The 13,961-nt window shown below is 46.6% G+C and overlaps 1 protein-coding gene across 5 annotated transcripts; it reads right to left on the bottom strand.

The window, feature by feature from the left end:
• Positions 1 to 1,098: 1,098 nt before the first annotated feature.
• LOC102381943 (tripartite motif-containing protein 10-like) lies at positions 1,099 to 13,929 on the bottom strand. Of its 5 annotated transcripts, none has more exons than XM_025193456.1 (6): positions 10,941 to 13,927; positions 10,628 to 10,855; positions 9,638 to 9,660; positions 4,627 to 4,739; positions 3,633 to 3,665; positions 1,099 to 2,966 (listed from the first exon to the last, which is right to left on the bottom strand). In XM_025193456.1, the coding sequence occupies exons 1-6, from the start codon at positions 11,109 to 11,111 to the stop codon at positions 2,440 to 2,442; spliced, it is 1,095 nt and encodes a 364-aa protein (XP_025049241.1). In that variant the 5' UTR covers positions 11,112 to 13,927; the 3' UTR covers positions 1,099 to 2,439. The 5 variants fall into 5 exon arrangements, with proteins under 5 accessions (XP_025049241.1, XP_025049240.1, XP_025049242.1 ...); XM_025193455.1 differs by having other exon boundaries at positions 4,627 to 4,742; positions 10,941 to 13,926; XM_025193457.1 differs by lacking the exons at positions 1,099 to 2,966; positions 3,633 to 3,665 and adding an exon at positions 7,245 to 7,878 and having other exon boundaries at positions 4,627 to 4,742; positions 10,941 to 13,929.
• Between the last annotated feature and the right edge of the window lie 32 nt (positions 13,930 to 13,961).

The following is a 13,961-nucleotide window of genomic DNA, read 5'->3' as shown; positions in this document are numbered from 1 at the left end:
CCGCGCCCCACCCCCCCTGCCACTGCCATGCCTCACCTTGGTGATGCAGCACTCCCTTCCACAACAGATCCCACTTCCTGGGCCGCAGAGGTGGCTCCTGCCTGGACCCGGTATGGCCCAGCTGCAGCCCCACATTGTGCTGTGGGCGCAGAAATTTCAGAGGGCATATTTATTGCAACCCCATCCGCTGATGTTATGACCCCATTTGGGGTCACAACCCACAGTTTAAGAGCTGCTGTGCTAGAGGAAGCAGTCAGACTATGGCCTGGTCCATCAGATGGGAGGGCCAGGTTCCATGCCCAGATTCAGACTTCCACATCGTCAGCAATTATAAACAAGGTAGAGAAGGAAGAGCACCCCAGATTTCAGAATAGACTTGGCTCTACTTCTGCTCTGCCAGATATGTTCTTCTGCACCAAGTCATAGGAAGTGAGGGTTGGAAAGGACCTCAGGAGGTCACCTAGTCCAGTGGCTCTCAACCTTTTTTGGACCATGACCCATTTATAAACAATGGCCAGTCTCAAAGCCAAGCCATCCCAGCCAAGGCTTTGTCTAGCCAGGTCTTAAAAGCCTCCAAGGATGGAGAATCCACCACCTCTCTGGGCAACCTGTTCCAGTGCTTTACTACCCACTTCATATCTAATCTAAAACTTCCCTTGCTGAAACTTGAGACCATTGCTCCTTGTTCTGTCACCTGCCACCACTAAGAACAATCTACATCCATCCTTTGTAACCATCCTTCAGGTAGTTGAGGCTGCTATTAAGTTCACCCTCAGTCTTCTCTTCTCCAAAGTAAGTAGGCCCAGTTCCCTCAGCCTCTCCTCAGAAGTCATGTCCCCCAGGCCCCTTCACTATTTTCACTGCCTTCCACTGAACTCTCCAATTTGTCCACATCCTTCCTTTAGTACCATGTCTAGTTTTGCCCCTCTCACCCCAAACTCAAGATATAGCCTCACCACTGCAAAAGGAGCCCAACCAAAAGGAGTGGATTCATCCTTTCTTGAATCAGATGCTTAGAGCAGTGTCCTCCCCACCACAAAAGACAACCAAACAGGGAAAAAAGCCCCCACACAAAAACAAGACAACACACACAGACCCCACATTGGACTTTGCTATTTGCACAGCAAGTTTTATTTTTCCTACTAAACAGCAACAGTGAAACAGCCTGGATGCATGGCACTGAAGGAATTACAGGGCTAGAGGCAATTCAACACTAAAGGAGGATCACAAAACAGATGAAAGTCACCTTCTGGCTGCTTTAACAAGGACACATTCTGCTCCCTGTTACAGGCCAACCTTGAACAGCTACCAAAAGCCACAGGGCAAGGACTGGAACGATTGCTAGTTCTGCTCTCTGCCAGTCTGGAAATTCTGATATCAAGTAAAATCAGCACCCAACCCTCTAGGTATAGAGCTAGTTACCTCCTGGATTTAAAGCCTCATGTAGCCCCAGAATATGACCTATATTTCTCATTCACCTGAGTCAACAGGTAACAGATCCTACCATCCTTCCTAAACCCAGGAATTTGGCCTACTGCTCAAATGCAGCAAGCCTAATCCTCAGAGAGGGTGACAGACCTCAGTTCCCAGCAACTTCTGTGGCCCAGATACAGAGGGCAAGCCTAGTCCTCCCTAGGTATTCAGCAACATGGGAAAAGTAATAGTAGAGGCTATTTTTTTTTTTTTTTTTTAAACTGAGTGCTGGTGGCCAAGAAACTTGACACCCTGCTCCATTAAGAGAAAGCATTAATCTCCATACAGAGGCTGGAACAGAAAGGGAACTGGAGCAACTACATTCTCTAAAAGGTGACCTGCAAAGTGAAAGTTAAGAGGCCTGATATCCATATACCTCCTCTCCTCATGCAGCTTGGTTTTCCAGATCAACAACCATTGAGAATGCCAAGTCTGGCTCTGCCTGCTGGCTTCTTTTTTTTGCTCCTAATCAACCTTGAAACAGGCAGGAAGGACTGATCAGTCACTACTGCAGCTCTTCTTGCTGAGGCATGTACCGAGTTAAATAGGTGTCCGAGTTAACGTTTCTGAGTGAAGAGAGAGAAATTCCTCAGCATCACTGCTGTCATAAGGTTGCTAATTCCTGAACAGAACAGAAATGGACAAAACACTTTGGAAATCCCACTCTTTATGTCACTTGGGCAATAGAACTGGTCTACCCTGCAACACTCTACAGCCCACTCAAGGTCTCTACATGCAAATCTTTAGCCACCTAGACTATGCAAAGTTGATCATCTCTGGTTTTAAAGATTCCCATGTACAGATCACTAGTGGGCCACTGAATCTTGCAGAACAGATGAGACCCAAGACTAGCATAGAAACAAAAACATCAACATTTTAGGCCTGGTTCAGAAAGTAACCAAAATACCCTAATTTCCACCCCCCACCCCCCTTTGCAGGTCACCTTTAGGTGTAAAGTTGGGAAGGTCAATTACATAGCGAGAGAGAGGAACCAACATAGAAGAGCCAGAAGAAAGGGAAGATCTTCTCAGTGAAAGCAGCTGTGAAGGTGAAGATGGGGGCCATGTTATCAGCATTGTAGAATGCCACCCATCCTCCTTCATAGTCCAGGTAGACCCCAATCTTTCTGGGCCTCTCACACAGGGACAGGGGTGTCTCAGGAGAGGTGAAAGCTTGGTACTGGTCCCAGTTCTTGCCCTTCCAATTCAGCCCTACTGCCCAGATCCCCTCCTCAGGTGCAAAGTCAATTTTCTCCTTCCTTCTCACCGACTCCCTAGCAGCCCCCACAGCCCAGCTGTCCCCATCCCCAACCTCCACCTCCCAGTAATGCCTGCCAGAGAAAAAACCTTCAGCCCCCAGGACACAGAAAGCATAATCGAATCTCTTGGGGTTCGCAGGCAGGTCCTGTGGGGCACTTCTCAGCCGCACACTCCGTTTATCCTCCGACAGCATCAGGTAGGGATTTGCACTCTCTGGGTCCAGAGTGATATCACCTAAGCAGAGACAGAAATGGATTAGACCAGAGGCAGTGTGAAGGGGTGCCTGCTAGCATTTGCTTTTTGTAATAGATCCTTTCACACTCTTGTAGAAGGGATTGCCTAGTCTGTATATATTGAATGCTGCCCTCTTAAGAGTTTTATGAGGTATGAGGTCTGTATTAAAAAGAGACATCTGGAGATGCTCTCAAGACAGGACTGTATGGCTGCAAGATCTAACTAAGTTAGAAGTACAAACAAGTAGTGTGAGGACCTTCAAGATGCCCATGACATGTTTGTGCTGCTGGACAATGGCTCGAGAACCACTGAGGGAAATCTACATAGATAAAAGGGTCAAGAGGTTCTGTATGTTCAGTGCCAACACTGAATGGTTGTACTAACAATGAGGGAGAGGGTCAGGAGAGTACAAATGGACAGCTAGCCTATAACTACCAAGGGAAGTTGAGCAGGTATTTGCATATCATCCTGCTTTGCAGAATTCAGGACTTAGACACACTTACTGCATAAGATGCTAGGAGGGAGCCTGCCCTGAACAAGTCACAACAACAAAAACCACTTTCACTCTGTTGCTGTGGCAATAAATGCAGCCTGTCAAGATGCTTTACATGCATACCTTCCACCAGTCCCTCTGCCCCACAAGTGGCTCAAAGGGCGAAAACTTACCCGTGTCATTTTCCAGCTCAAACCGCAGGTTCTCTGCAGGGAAGAAAGAAGAGTTGGAGCCTCACAACATGACCATTATCATGCATGAACAAATAAGTTTCTACATCTCTCCCTTTTGCCACTGAACAGTGAAGAGTGCAAAAAGATTCTCCCCTTTTCTAGAGTTAAATTGCAAGACCTCTACTTTTCAACAATACTATTTAAAGCCTTTGAAATATGCTAGGCACTGAACTGTGTCCACTCAACAGCTCTAACCATCTATAACAGATAGTGGCTGAAACTAGGCATTTCTCAGTGCTCGGTAAATAAACAATGAAGACTTAAGTAGCTGTGGATTCCACGTGGTTTCCAAGCTCGAGTGAGATTCGTGGACAAATAGGACAGAGTCCAACGGAGGGCAACAAAAATCATTAGGGGGCTGGGGTACATGACTTGGCTTATTTAGTCTAGAGGAGGAGACAGAGGGAATTTAATAGCAGCCTTCAGCTACCTGAAAGGGGGGGGGCAGGGTTCAAGAAAGGATGGAGCTAGACCCTAATTTTCTGATTTTCTGATGATTCGAAGAGAGAGCCTGGGCATTCCTTGCAGAGACACCTCTGCCTGTATATCACCAGAACCTTGGCATCCTACTCAGAGCAGTTCCTTCCACTTCAGGCAGAAAGTAAGGAGACAGAAAGCATGTTCTAACTCATGCTGCAGTAACCCTCTAACAAGTCCCCTCTGCACATGTAGCATGTATGCATTTCCTCTAGTAACCTCAACAACAGTGCTTTGAGGATATCATGCCACAAATCCCAGATAAGGTTTGTTACTGCTCCATGGTAAAATGTCACCTTGTAGCTAAGACAAGACATTTCAGAGCATGCCTCCAAGGTCTGCTCTCAAGCAGCAAGAATCATTACAGTAATTTAATCCTCTCTTGCAACTATGGTAAAACAGAGAAAGAAGGAAGGGGAAAACAAACAAACAAAAAACTCGTAACAATGATTCTTACCTTTGAATTCCAGCAACACTTCCTTCAGGACAGCACTTTTCTGGGAGAAGCTCTTAAGCTTTTTCTCCACCTCTGAAAAGCCAGGTTCTTGCTTCTGAAATACCCAGTTCCTGCTGCTGGAAGTAGGAAGGAGAGCAGTTAGAATTACAGACCCAGCTCTGACCTCTGTCATGGTGAGGTGAGGCTCAGCACTGTAGCTTGGGACAATCTGTACTGGGAATCACATGACTACAGCCCTGCAGTTCCAGCCTGACAGGACATGGGAAAACACCTAGGAGCAGAAAGAAGAGCTTAGCAGCTTTTTCTGGGGGCACTCTAATGTCTCAGGGTACTAGGATAAGCTACTTGGAGGCATGCCCCAGGAATCCATGCACTGGAGCCTTGTACAAAACAGAGAAATCTGGGTCAGAAAGCACTATACCACAAGTGTACACCACATAGTACACATTGTGATCACACGCAGCCCGAGCCTTTTAACACCAAAGGGCCCTTGTACACATGAAGGGGCTTTAGTCTTTCAAGGCTGCATTCTATGCCTCCTAAACTGAAACTGTTTTTTCTGTCACTGTTTATACAACATTGCTCTTAAATCTCATGAAATGCAATAATTTACTGTGAACAGCACACTAAGCAAGGGGTGCCTGCATAACAACCCACCCTGCTCATCTGTTCAAACCAAGTTACAGCAGGGGGCACCACACACCACTGATCCCCTGTCACAGACCCATGATGTCTACAGCTGAGTTTGCTGATTATGTATAGATGACCAAAAGTGGTGCAACTTCATTTCAGCATCTTTCTTAAACATTTATGTTTTTAAAATTTTTTTTACACCAATATACTTAAATTTATACTTATTTTATTCTTTTCATTCCCATCTTTATTTTTATTCTTATTTCTAGGTCAAGTAAACTTTATTTCATGTGTAAATACAACTACCTGTACGAACAGGGCGCTGAAATTCTCCAAGCGCCCCCAATACGTGCACAAATCCGTACCCTGTGAATTTCACATATGGATGAGATCTCTCTCCACACGCGTACTGGAGTGTTGTGGTGCACTAATTGGAACTCTGATAATGCATTCTTTCACAGGAAGTCCCAATCCTGGAAGATACCTGGAACCAGTCCCCCCTTCTGAATCCACATTTCTGTATTCATATTCCTGCACTGTTGGTGGGGTTATTGTTTTGTTTAATGTTTCCCTTCCATCCCCAGACACTGCTCAACACTGCTTGGCCCTCCTCCCCCACAAGTTCTAGTTCCATTGAACTGTCCCCCAAAACACTCTGCCAACCAAAATTCAAATCTACATACCAGTCATCCAAGCTCCCCCTGCCAAGCTAACACAAGACCCTGGCCTTCCAACAAGACATACCCACATCCCCCATCAATACAGGAGCAGAGAACCACTTTTTAAAAGTCACCTCCCCTCTCTCCAAACAGGGCACTGAAATTCTTCAAGCATTTAATATGCACAAGAATCAGCACCCTGCGAGTTTCTTATTTCTTCTCACACACATTGGGCATTCAAGTTAATGTGACCAGCAGTAGGTAATGCATTTTAATGTCCTTGCCACATTTCACCCCCATACACACAAAGCAAAGGAAAACCTATAAGCTTCAGCCCTCTTCAGCTCCCCCCCTCCCTCCCACATTATCACCGCAACCTGCACTCTTCCCCCCCAAATGCCCCTAGAGACAATGTACTTATGAGACAGACAAGAGTGTTGCAACAAACTTCTTTATTTATAGAAACACTCAACTATACCTGCTGAATAGTTTAGGTTTAGTGTTCAGCGATGATCAACTGGTGGCCTACAGCATGCCCTCTCCATCTGCAGCAACCAGAATGTGTGCAGCCAGGCAGTTCCGCACAATGACTCCCTGACCAGTGTTTGCAGGCTGATCATAGGGGGCACCATACCTTGCCTGCCCACATCTCTGCATGGCTGTTGCCTCCCTCACTTTCTCACACCAAGACTCCATGAATACCTCCGCCCTAGTCTCACAAATATTGTGGAGTACACAGGCTGCTACAATGAATGCCATAACATTTCCTGGCTCCATCTGGAGCCCATTGTTCAGTGACCTCCACCGTGCTTTCAAATGGCCAAAGGCGCATTCAACAGCCACCCTACATTTGCCAAGGTTGTGGCTGAATAGTGTCTTTTCCTGGTCAGTAACTTTTCCTCCATACGGCTTCATGAGCCAGGGCAGGAGGGGATAAGCTGCATCCGCTACGATAAGCGGGGGCACAGCAACACCCCAAATCACTCTATTGGGGACCCCAGGTGCATATTGTCCTTTCTTCATCATGCCAGGCAGCAGCAAGTTTCTGAAGACATGCACATCATGTGTGCTACCTGCCCAGCCTGTATAAATGTTAGTGAACAGTCCTCAGTGATCAACTACAGCCTGGAGCATCACCAAGGCAGATCCCTTCCCATTGGTGAATGACCGACTTGCCTACGATACAGATAACACTGGGATGCGTGTGCTGCCCAATGCACCCACGCAGTTAGGGAACCCCACGGCCTTGAAGCCTTCAACAACTTCCCTGGGGTTATGGAGACCGATTATGTCATTTGCCACGACATCCTGCAGCAGCTGGCATACCTCACGTATTGCCAGGCCAGCCGTGCAGGGAGTCACGCCGAACTAGTTCCCGATGAAGCGGAGGCTGGTGGGGGTGGCCAGTTTCATGATGGCCACGGCCACCCTCTTTTCTGGTGTAACGGCATGACGCTTAACAGTGTCCTGGCGCTCAATGTGCGGCGACAGCAGTGAGACTATGTGCAGAAATGTGTCCCTACTCATGCGGAAGCTCTCAAGCCATTGTTGATCATCCCAAATAGACAGCACGATGCGCTCCCACCAATCAGAGCTGCTCACATGGGCCCAAACCTCGCGATCATTACTCTGTAGGTTGATCCACAGAGCCCTGTCAGCCTCAATATCCGCAACTGCATTTCGGATCTCCGACTCCAGCTCAAGGCCCATCGAGTGGTATAGCGAGGCATGCGAAGCTGTTACCCTGCACTGGTGCCTCTGTAGAAGGCCCATCATAGCCTGCATTGTGTTCAGTAGCAGCATCTCTGCATTATCAAGTGCCTCCATTCTCTGGTCAGACATCTCCAGGGCATTCAACAGCATCTGGTTCTCCTCACTGATTCCATCAGGATTTGTTGAATCCATGTTGTTATGCAGGACAGAACAGTTACTGTTTTGTTCTGAGCATGACCTGCTTGTGCTAAGGGGGTTGAATAGGTAGGGCTAAATAGGGTCAGTAGCCATTATAAAACAGCCCTGCTCTTTACATTTCAATTCCTACACACCTCAAGTTCCTGTAACTGCCTCCCTCTAAAACCTGGGGTATCCAATGACCTCAGAATCCCATGATCTGCCCAGGGCTGCATATAACAGCGCTTGGAGGAATGATGAATAGACCTGCGACAAAGTATCACCCCAGCAAAGAGCCCCAACCCAGCAGGAGCTGGGGAATAAAGGTGGGCAAGGTACCCAAACTCTTTTTGAATGGGTCCCATTAGCACATGAAGAGCTATGCCAGATAGAGGTGCCAAAGCCACAAAGTAATAAATCGCAGTCACAAGTGTCCTAAAAATCTCCCTACATCCAGTTTTCAATGACCTGTGTGCTCAGCAGAAAAAAAAAAAAAAAAAAAAGGCAGGCACTGAGCAGAACACCCAGATCGCCAAACCCCAAATTAAAGGTAGTTGAATAGAGATATTAGCATTAATTGCCCTGCTCGTCACACTTCAATTCCTACATACCCTAGGTACCTGTAACCACCCTTCTTCCAAAAACTTGGGGTTTTAGATTTTTGGGGGATTACTCCTGGAATGTCAACAGAAGTGCTCAGTATAAAAAAAGGCAGGCACCAAGCAGAAGACTGAATGGATGAACCCCAATTTTTTCCCCCCCTTCAGACCAAAATAGAGCCCCAGGATCACAGTTGAGCAATTGACAGGTCAGACAGTGTTGAGGGGGTGCTTGAATAGGACAGCTGCAGTCCCTTCTAGCTGCATCTCAAGCTGCCAGGCAAAGAGTTTTGGGTATGTGCAACAGTGAGCCGTTAACAACTACCTTTCTGGACAAATGGGGGATTTGGGGGACAATTTGGGGCAGGCTATGGATGTCACAGGTGCTCTGTTAGGAAAGGTCACATGAGCAGATTTCTATAAGCGCCGGTACCAAGACAGTTCACACTTGCATAGTTCAGACACTGCCAGTGAGGGAGTGAGTGCTGGCAGAACTCACCTGCTCTTCTTAAAGCAGGTGTGCTTAATGCTTATGCAGGCTCACAGAACTCAGCTTGTCAGGTTTATGTAAAACTGGCAAGTGAAATAATGACATTAGGGGACAATTATGCTGCAGCTAGCCAAAAAGGGATGTTTTAGAAGTGCAGGGTGGAAGGGAGCAGGGGGTTCTTCACAGCTGTTGCTGGGAAGAATGTGGAGATTTTTGCTGGGCAGGCAAAAGCTATGCTCTGCAACTGTTGCAAGTTTTGGTACCAGGCCCTGAGAATCACCAGGGCTCCCCCCTGGCCTTCCAAGGACATCCTAATAACACTAGTTACATACAAATACCTGCAAATTGTATCAACATCTGAGGTGCAAAGGTGCTCACTACAGGTCATTCACTGAATTACGATGTACATGCAATGGATTAATGGCTGCATCATTCCAAGCTGCACTGTCACAAACTAGACTCCATCGGGATGGGGATTAGTTTACGACAATGAAAACAGGTTTAAATTGCCAAATAAGTATGCGAGTGTGAGTGATATCATTAAGCTACACAAGGGCAATTTTCATCATGTGTATAAGCGCCTTAAGTGACCAAGCCCCCAACACATTTATGCAGTAACTTCTCATCACCTCCTGATGGGGTAGACAGGAAAGAGTCATATTACACAGGCAGGGAGAAGCTACACATTACGTTTGGAAAAAATACATGCAACAAATCTGAAGTCAAAGGACAGGACTCACCTGGTCACAGTGCTGGCGACACTCTAGAAAAGGAGAGAAAAGATTCAGTCAGATTCCCAGACTGTAGCATTAAAAAGGAAGAAAAAAGTGTCAGGCACTCAGATTCATGTTCTGAGCAGCTGTTGTTTATCCCTTCCAATCAGGACTTGAGCTCTCTACAGCTCCAGGATTCTCTACCGGGGGACGTTACCTCCCTGCCATACACTTTTATTTAAAAAGGCCTCTAGAGAATCTCTATTAGTAGCATGCCCTCTTCTCTCTGCTGCTGAAGAGAGCCAACAGTGCAGAAGGATTAACCCAGACAACACAAAGAGACTGGAAACCCAGGAGTCCCAACTAAATTATGTTGGTCACAAGCTTCCTGAAAGTCCAGTTACAGCCTGGTTCCCTGTGCCTCAGTTGCCCTGTTCGTAAAGCAGGAAAGGATTTCCTCAGCTAGCTCTGAAGCTTAGCCCAGTTAAAAAGGGAAGACCACCAGGAGAAAAGGCGTACTAGAAAGACAAAGGCCCACATTCTAGATCTCATTCAACAAGCCAGTGTCTACTCAGAATGACAATGGATTCACAGCACTCCAAAGAGAAAGACCCACTTCTATACTTTTGCCACAGGTACTTAAAAAAAAAAAAAAAAAAAAAAATCCTGATTTAGATTTTGGCAAGGAAAGTGCTCTTTCCAATTCTCTGCCCCCTCCCCACAGTTTAAGTTATTCAAACAGAGAATGAGATCTCTTGAGAAATAAGTCAAGCACCAGGTACATAAAACTGACTAAACAAGTTTGGATGCATTTCTTACTGGTAAAAATAAGAAGTTATGGATAGAAGGTACCTCAGGAGGTAGATTCAATGACCTCTTATTTCCAAGGCAGGATCATTTATACCCAACAACGGAGAACAGATCTGAAGTTTAAGGATCTCTCCACCACCTTTTCTTCCTACTTCCCTGACTGCAAGTAGAAGTGTGTAATGATACTGACCCTGCAATAAGTCTCACCTGGTCAGTTTGGTCCATTGGCTCACTCTCGCCTCCTTTTTCACTGAGTAGTTTATCAATGTGGCAAATTTCTTCAGACAGCTTGAAGACACTTTCATCCTTTCTCTTGACAATGTCTCTGTCTAGCTCTTCCAGCCTGGAAAGCAGGAACTGCTCTTTCTCTTCCAGGAACCCACGTAGCTCCTTGCATTCTGCTATGATCTTCTGCCTCTCAGTTTCTGTTTGCTTCTACAATTGGAAGAGAGAAGGCAACTTAGGTTTGTTGGGAGATGGGTCTGTTACTAAGCCAGGCAAACCTGAGCAAGGGACTTACCAGCAGCTCCTCGCCTTGCCTCTCACGCTGAACTTTGGATTCTTCTCTCCCTTTTCTCAAACAGGCCAGGTGCTCTTGTGGTGCCTCCTGGAAAGAACAAGAAAGATCTTTGTTGAGATACAACAAAATTTCCAGATTTTGGAAATGCAAGAAGCCATCACATGGACTCATGAGAGGGGCCTCTCTTCCCCATTGCCTGGTCTCCTGTAATGACCAGCTCCAACTGCCTCACTGTAGCATAAACCCCCCCTGCAGCTGGGTTCCCTCAACTCTGCAAGCCACAATAGCTAGAGATTGGCTTACGCTATAAACAAGCCCTTCCAGAGGCTCCTGAATATATTTTTTGAAGGAGCGACTAGCAATTCTGAAGTGCCAACATTACTGTGCCCTGTTTGAGGAGATTACAGATTCCTAGTTTCCAGGATAGGCAAGTACCCACCGCCTGGGGAAGGGGCAAATCCTACTTGTCAAAATGGACTAAATTAATATGGTCTTGAAAACTGGGTGTTGGACTTAATCCTTATTACAGCTCTAAACTTTTTTTTGTCATGCACATAATTACCTATATTGAAGTGAAGTGACACTTAAGAACCCTAGTCCTGAACCAGGCTCCCATTACATTAGGTGAGGTACAAGACAGAATCAGCATTACTGATGTCTGAAAGCAGAAAATCATAAAAGCCTCAAGTCAAAAGGCATCGTTAGACAGACTGTCTAAAGAAGCAGTTACCAAGAACATTCTGTCACTAGAAACCCCCAGGTAGCCACTACATACAATGACAAACTTGTTAACTTAGTAATGCTGCATAGCAGTATGGCCCCTCCCTCAAGAAGTCTACCATCTAGTACATGTCTAGTTCTGTTTTGAATTCTGCTCAGCCTTTAGTTTCAGTTATCTGGTGCCACCAGTTAACCAGTCAGAGTGAGAGGGTTGGAAGGGACTCCCCCCACCATGCTCTTCCTAATCCATCCTAGACAAGATACCTCTCCAGTTTCTTGGAAGCCTCCAATAAAAGAGATTCCACAACTTCCCTGGGCAGCTTGTTCCTGAACTACAAGAGCAATGGAAGTCACCCCCCCATGGTTAATCTAAAATATGCAAAGTTACGTGAACTGGCACATCCTTTAAACCATATTTTTAGTACCAGCTTCACTGAATACCCCCTTACTTTATGTAAAGCGATAGGTACATAAAGTTTCTTGACTCTCCTTCTTGGGACACCCACTGCTTTCCATTTTTTTTTTTTTAAATCATCTCCCCTCCTGTAGGGTCTCCATCCTAACCCAAGTCTCCCAGCTCTCCCTTATTTGCCAGAGCTCAGACCATGTTCTTTGTTCATCTCTAAACCCTTTGAATTCCATTGTAACCTCTCTCTAGATAAGGGAGTGGTGGCAACTAGAACCAGACACACCACCCTAAGATGAGACCTCATCTACCTACCATATTTGCTTGCAAACAAGAGGCATCTGCCCCCATCCCCAAAATACCCTTCCAAAACTGGGGTTATGCCTTAAGCTGGGAAGTTAACTTTTCTGCCTAAAAGAGGAGCAGTGGCTTTTCTATTCAGGAACTGCTAGGGCTCATTAAACTCCATTCTTGCCAATTCTTCACACAACAAGTGTTAGAAGTCCACCAGTCAAGCTAGCCTTTCTTCAACAAAATTGATATTCATCTACTGCTGGTTTCTTATTCTATTTTTAGCTCTTTTCAAAATCCTAGATCTGCTCACGGAATCTAGTCTTCAGCACCAGTTAGTTTCAGCTTTTGGCAGAGCAGCCAAAACCTGCTGAGAATTCAGTTATGATATGAAAGGGTTAAAACTGTAGCTTTTGTTACACCAGGAAAGGGAGAGGGAGCAAGCTGAAGATTATGCTCCATCCCTGCAGCCTACAGCCATGAGTCTGGGGAGGAAGAGTAGTAAATGAAATCTTTCTTCATTCTGCCTTCCCCAGAACACAGTAAGCATCTTGGGGGGGGGGGGACGACAGACGGGACACACCACGACAGAAAAGAGGTAAAGGGGGAATAGCAACTGCAGACCACTCACCACAGCCTCAAGAAGCAATCTAAGTCACCTCAGTCACTGTTTCGTGTGCCCAACACACACAGCTAGTTATACACATGCAACAGTTCTAGAAGCTTCTGGGATTCACTTATCTGTCTCAGAGGGCAAGATGTAGCCTCCTTAGCTACAACTCAGTGGCAAAGATGCAGGCGCAAGAAGGGACGGCAATTAGTCAACTAAAATTCAGAAGCCCGTGGAAACACAATGGACACACCCCAGCTCCCAATAACTCCGGACCCCAAGCACAGCCTCAACTGCACGTGTCACCCCACACCCCTCAACTCTGAACATCCCTGGCCACTGCATTTCCAAACACACATCCTCAAATTCCCAGCTCCTCACCCCCACCCCAACCCTCAGCAGCCTGCCCTGGTCAGCAAGGCCCTGCCACCTCTGCTTAACATCCCCTCACCAGTGGACCCCGAATTGCCCTTTGCTCATCTTCCACAGCAAGGCTTTGCAGGAGCCCAGGCCTGGGGTTTTAAATCTTAAGCCTTGTGTGTCCCAACCTCTGAAAACAGATGAAGCTGATGTTGGTTCCCGATTTCCAGCTTTTTTTCTAAAGCTAAATCGTCACACAACTGAAGACTGAGGAATGAATTAGACGTGATAAAAAGAGACATTACTAACAGGCTTTCAGCATGTGAAGATTATTCTAAAAGGTCACATAAAGCGAGGGCTGGAAGGGACCTCAGGTCACACCTAGTCCAACCCCCTGCTCAAAGCTAGACCAGCCCCAACTACATCATCCCCGCCAAGGCTTTGTCCAGCCGGGTCCCAAAGCCCCCCTTGAGGACGAAGTAGCCAATTTCAGCCTCGCTTGACATCACGAGGGGGCCACTCCGAAGGGCCGAGCCTACACCGAGAAGGGGAGAAAAACCCAGTGTCACGTCAACAGGAGAGAGGCGGCGGCGGCAGGGGCCGCGCACCTGGAAGCCGAGCGCCGCCTCCTCCA

This window comes from Alligator sinensis, unplaced genomic scaffold, assembly GCF_000455745.1.
Source record: "Alligator sinensis unplaced genomic scaffold, ASM45574v1 scaffold1307_1, whole genome shotgun sequence".
In the NCBI taxonomy this organism is placed as follows: Eukaryota; Metazoa; Chordata; order Crocodylia; family Alligatoridae; genus Alligator; species Alligator sinensis.
The sequence above is the reverse complement of the archived record's forward strand: the minus strand, read 5'-3'. Positions and strand labels throughout refer to the sequence as shown.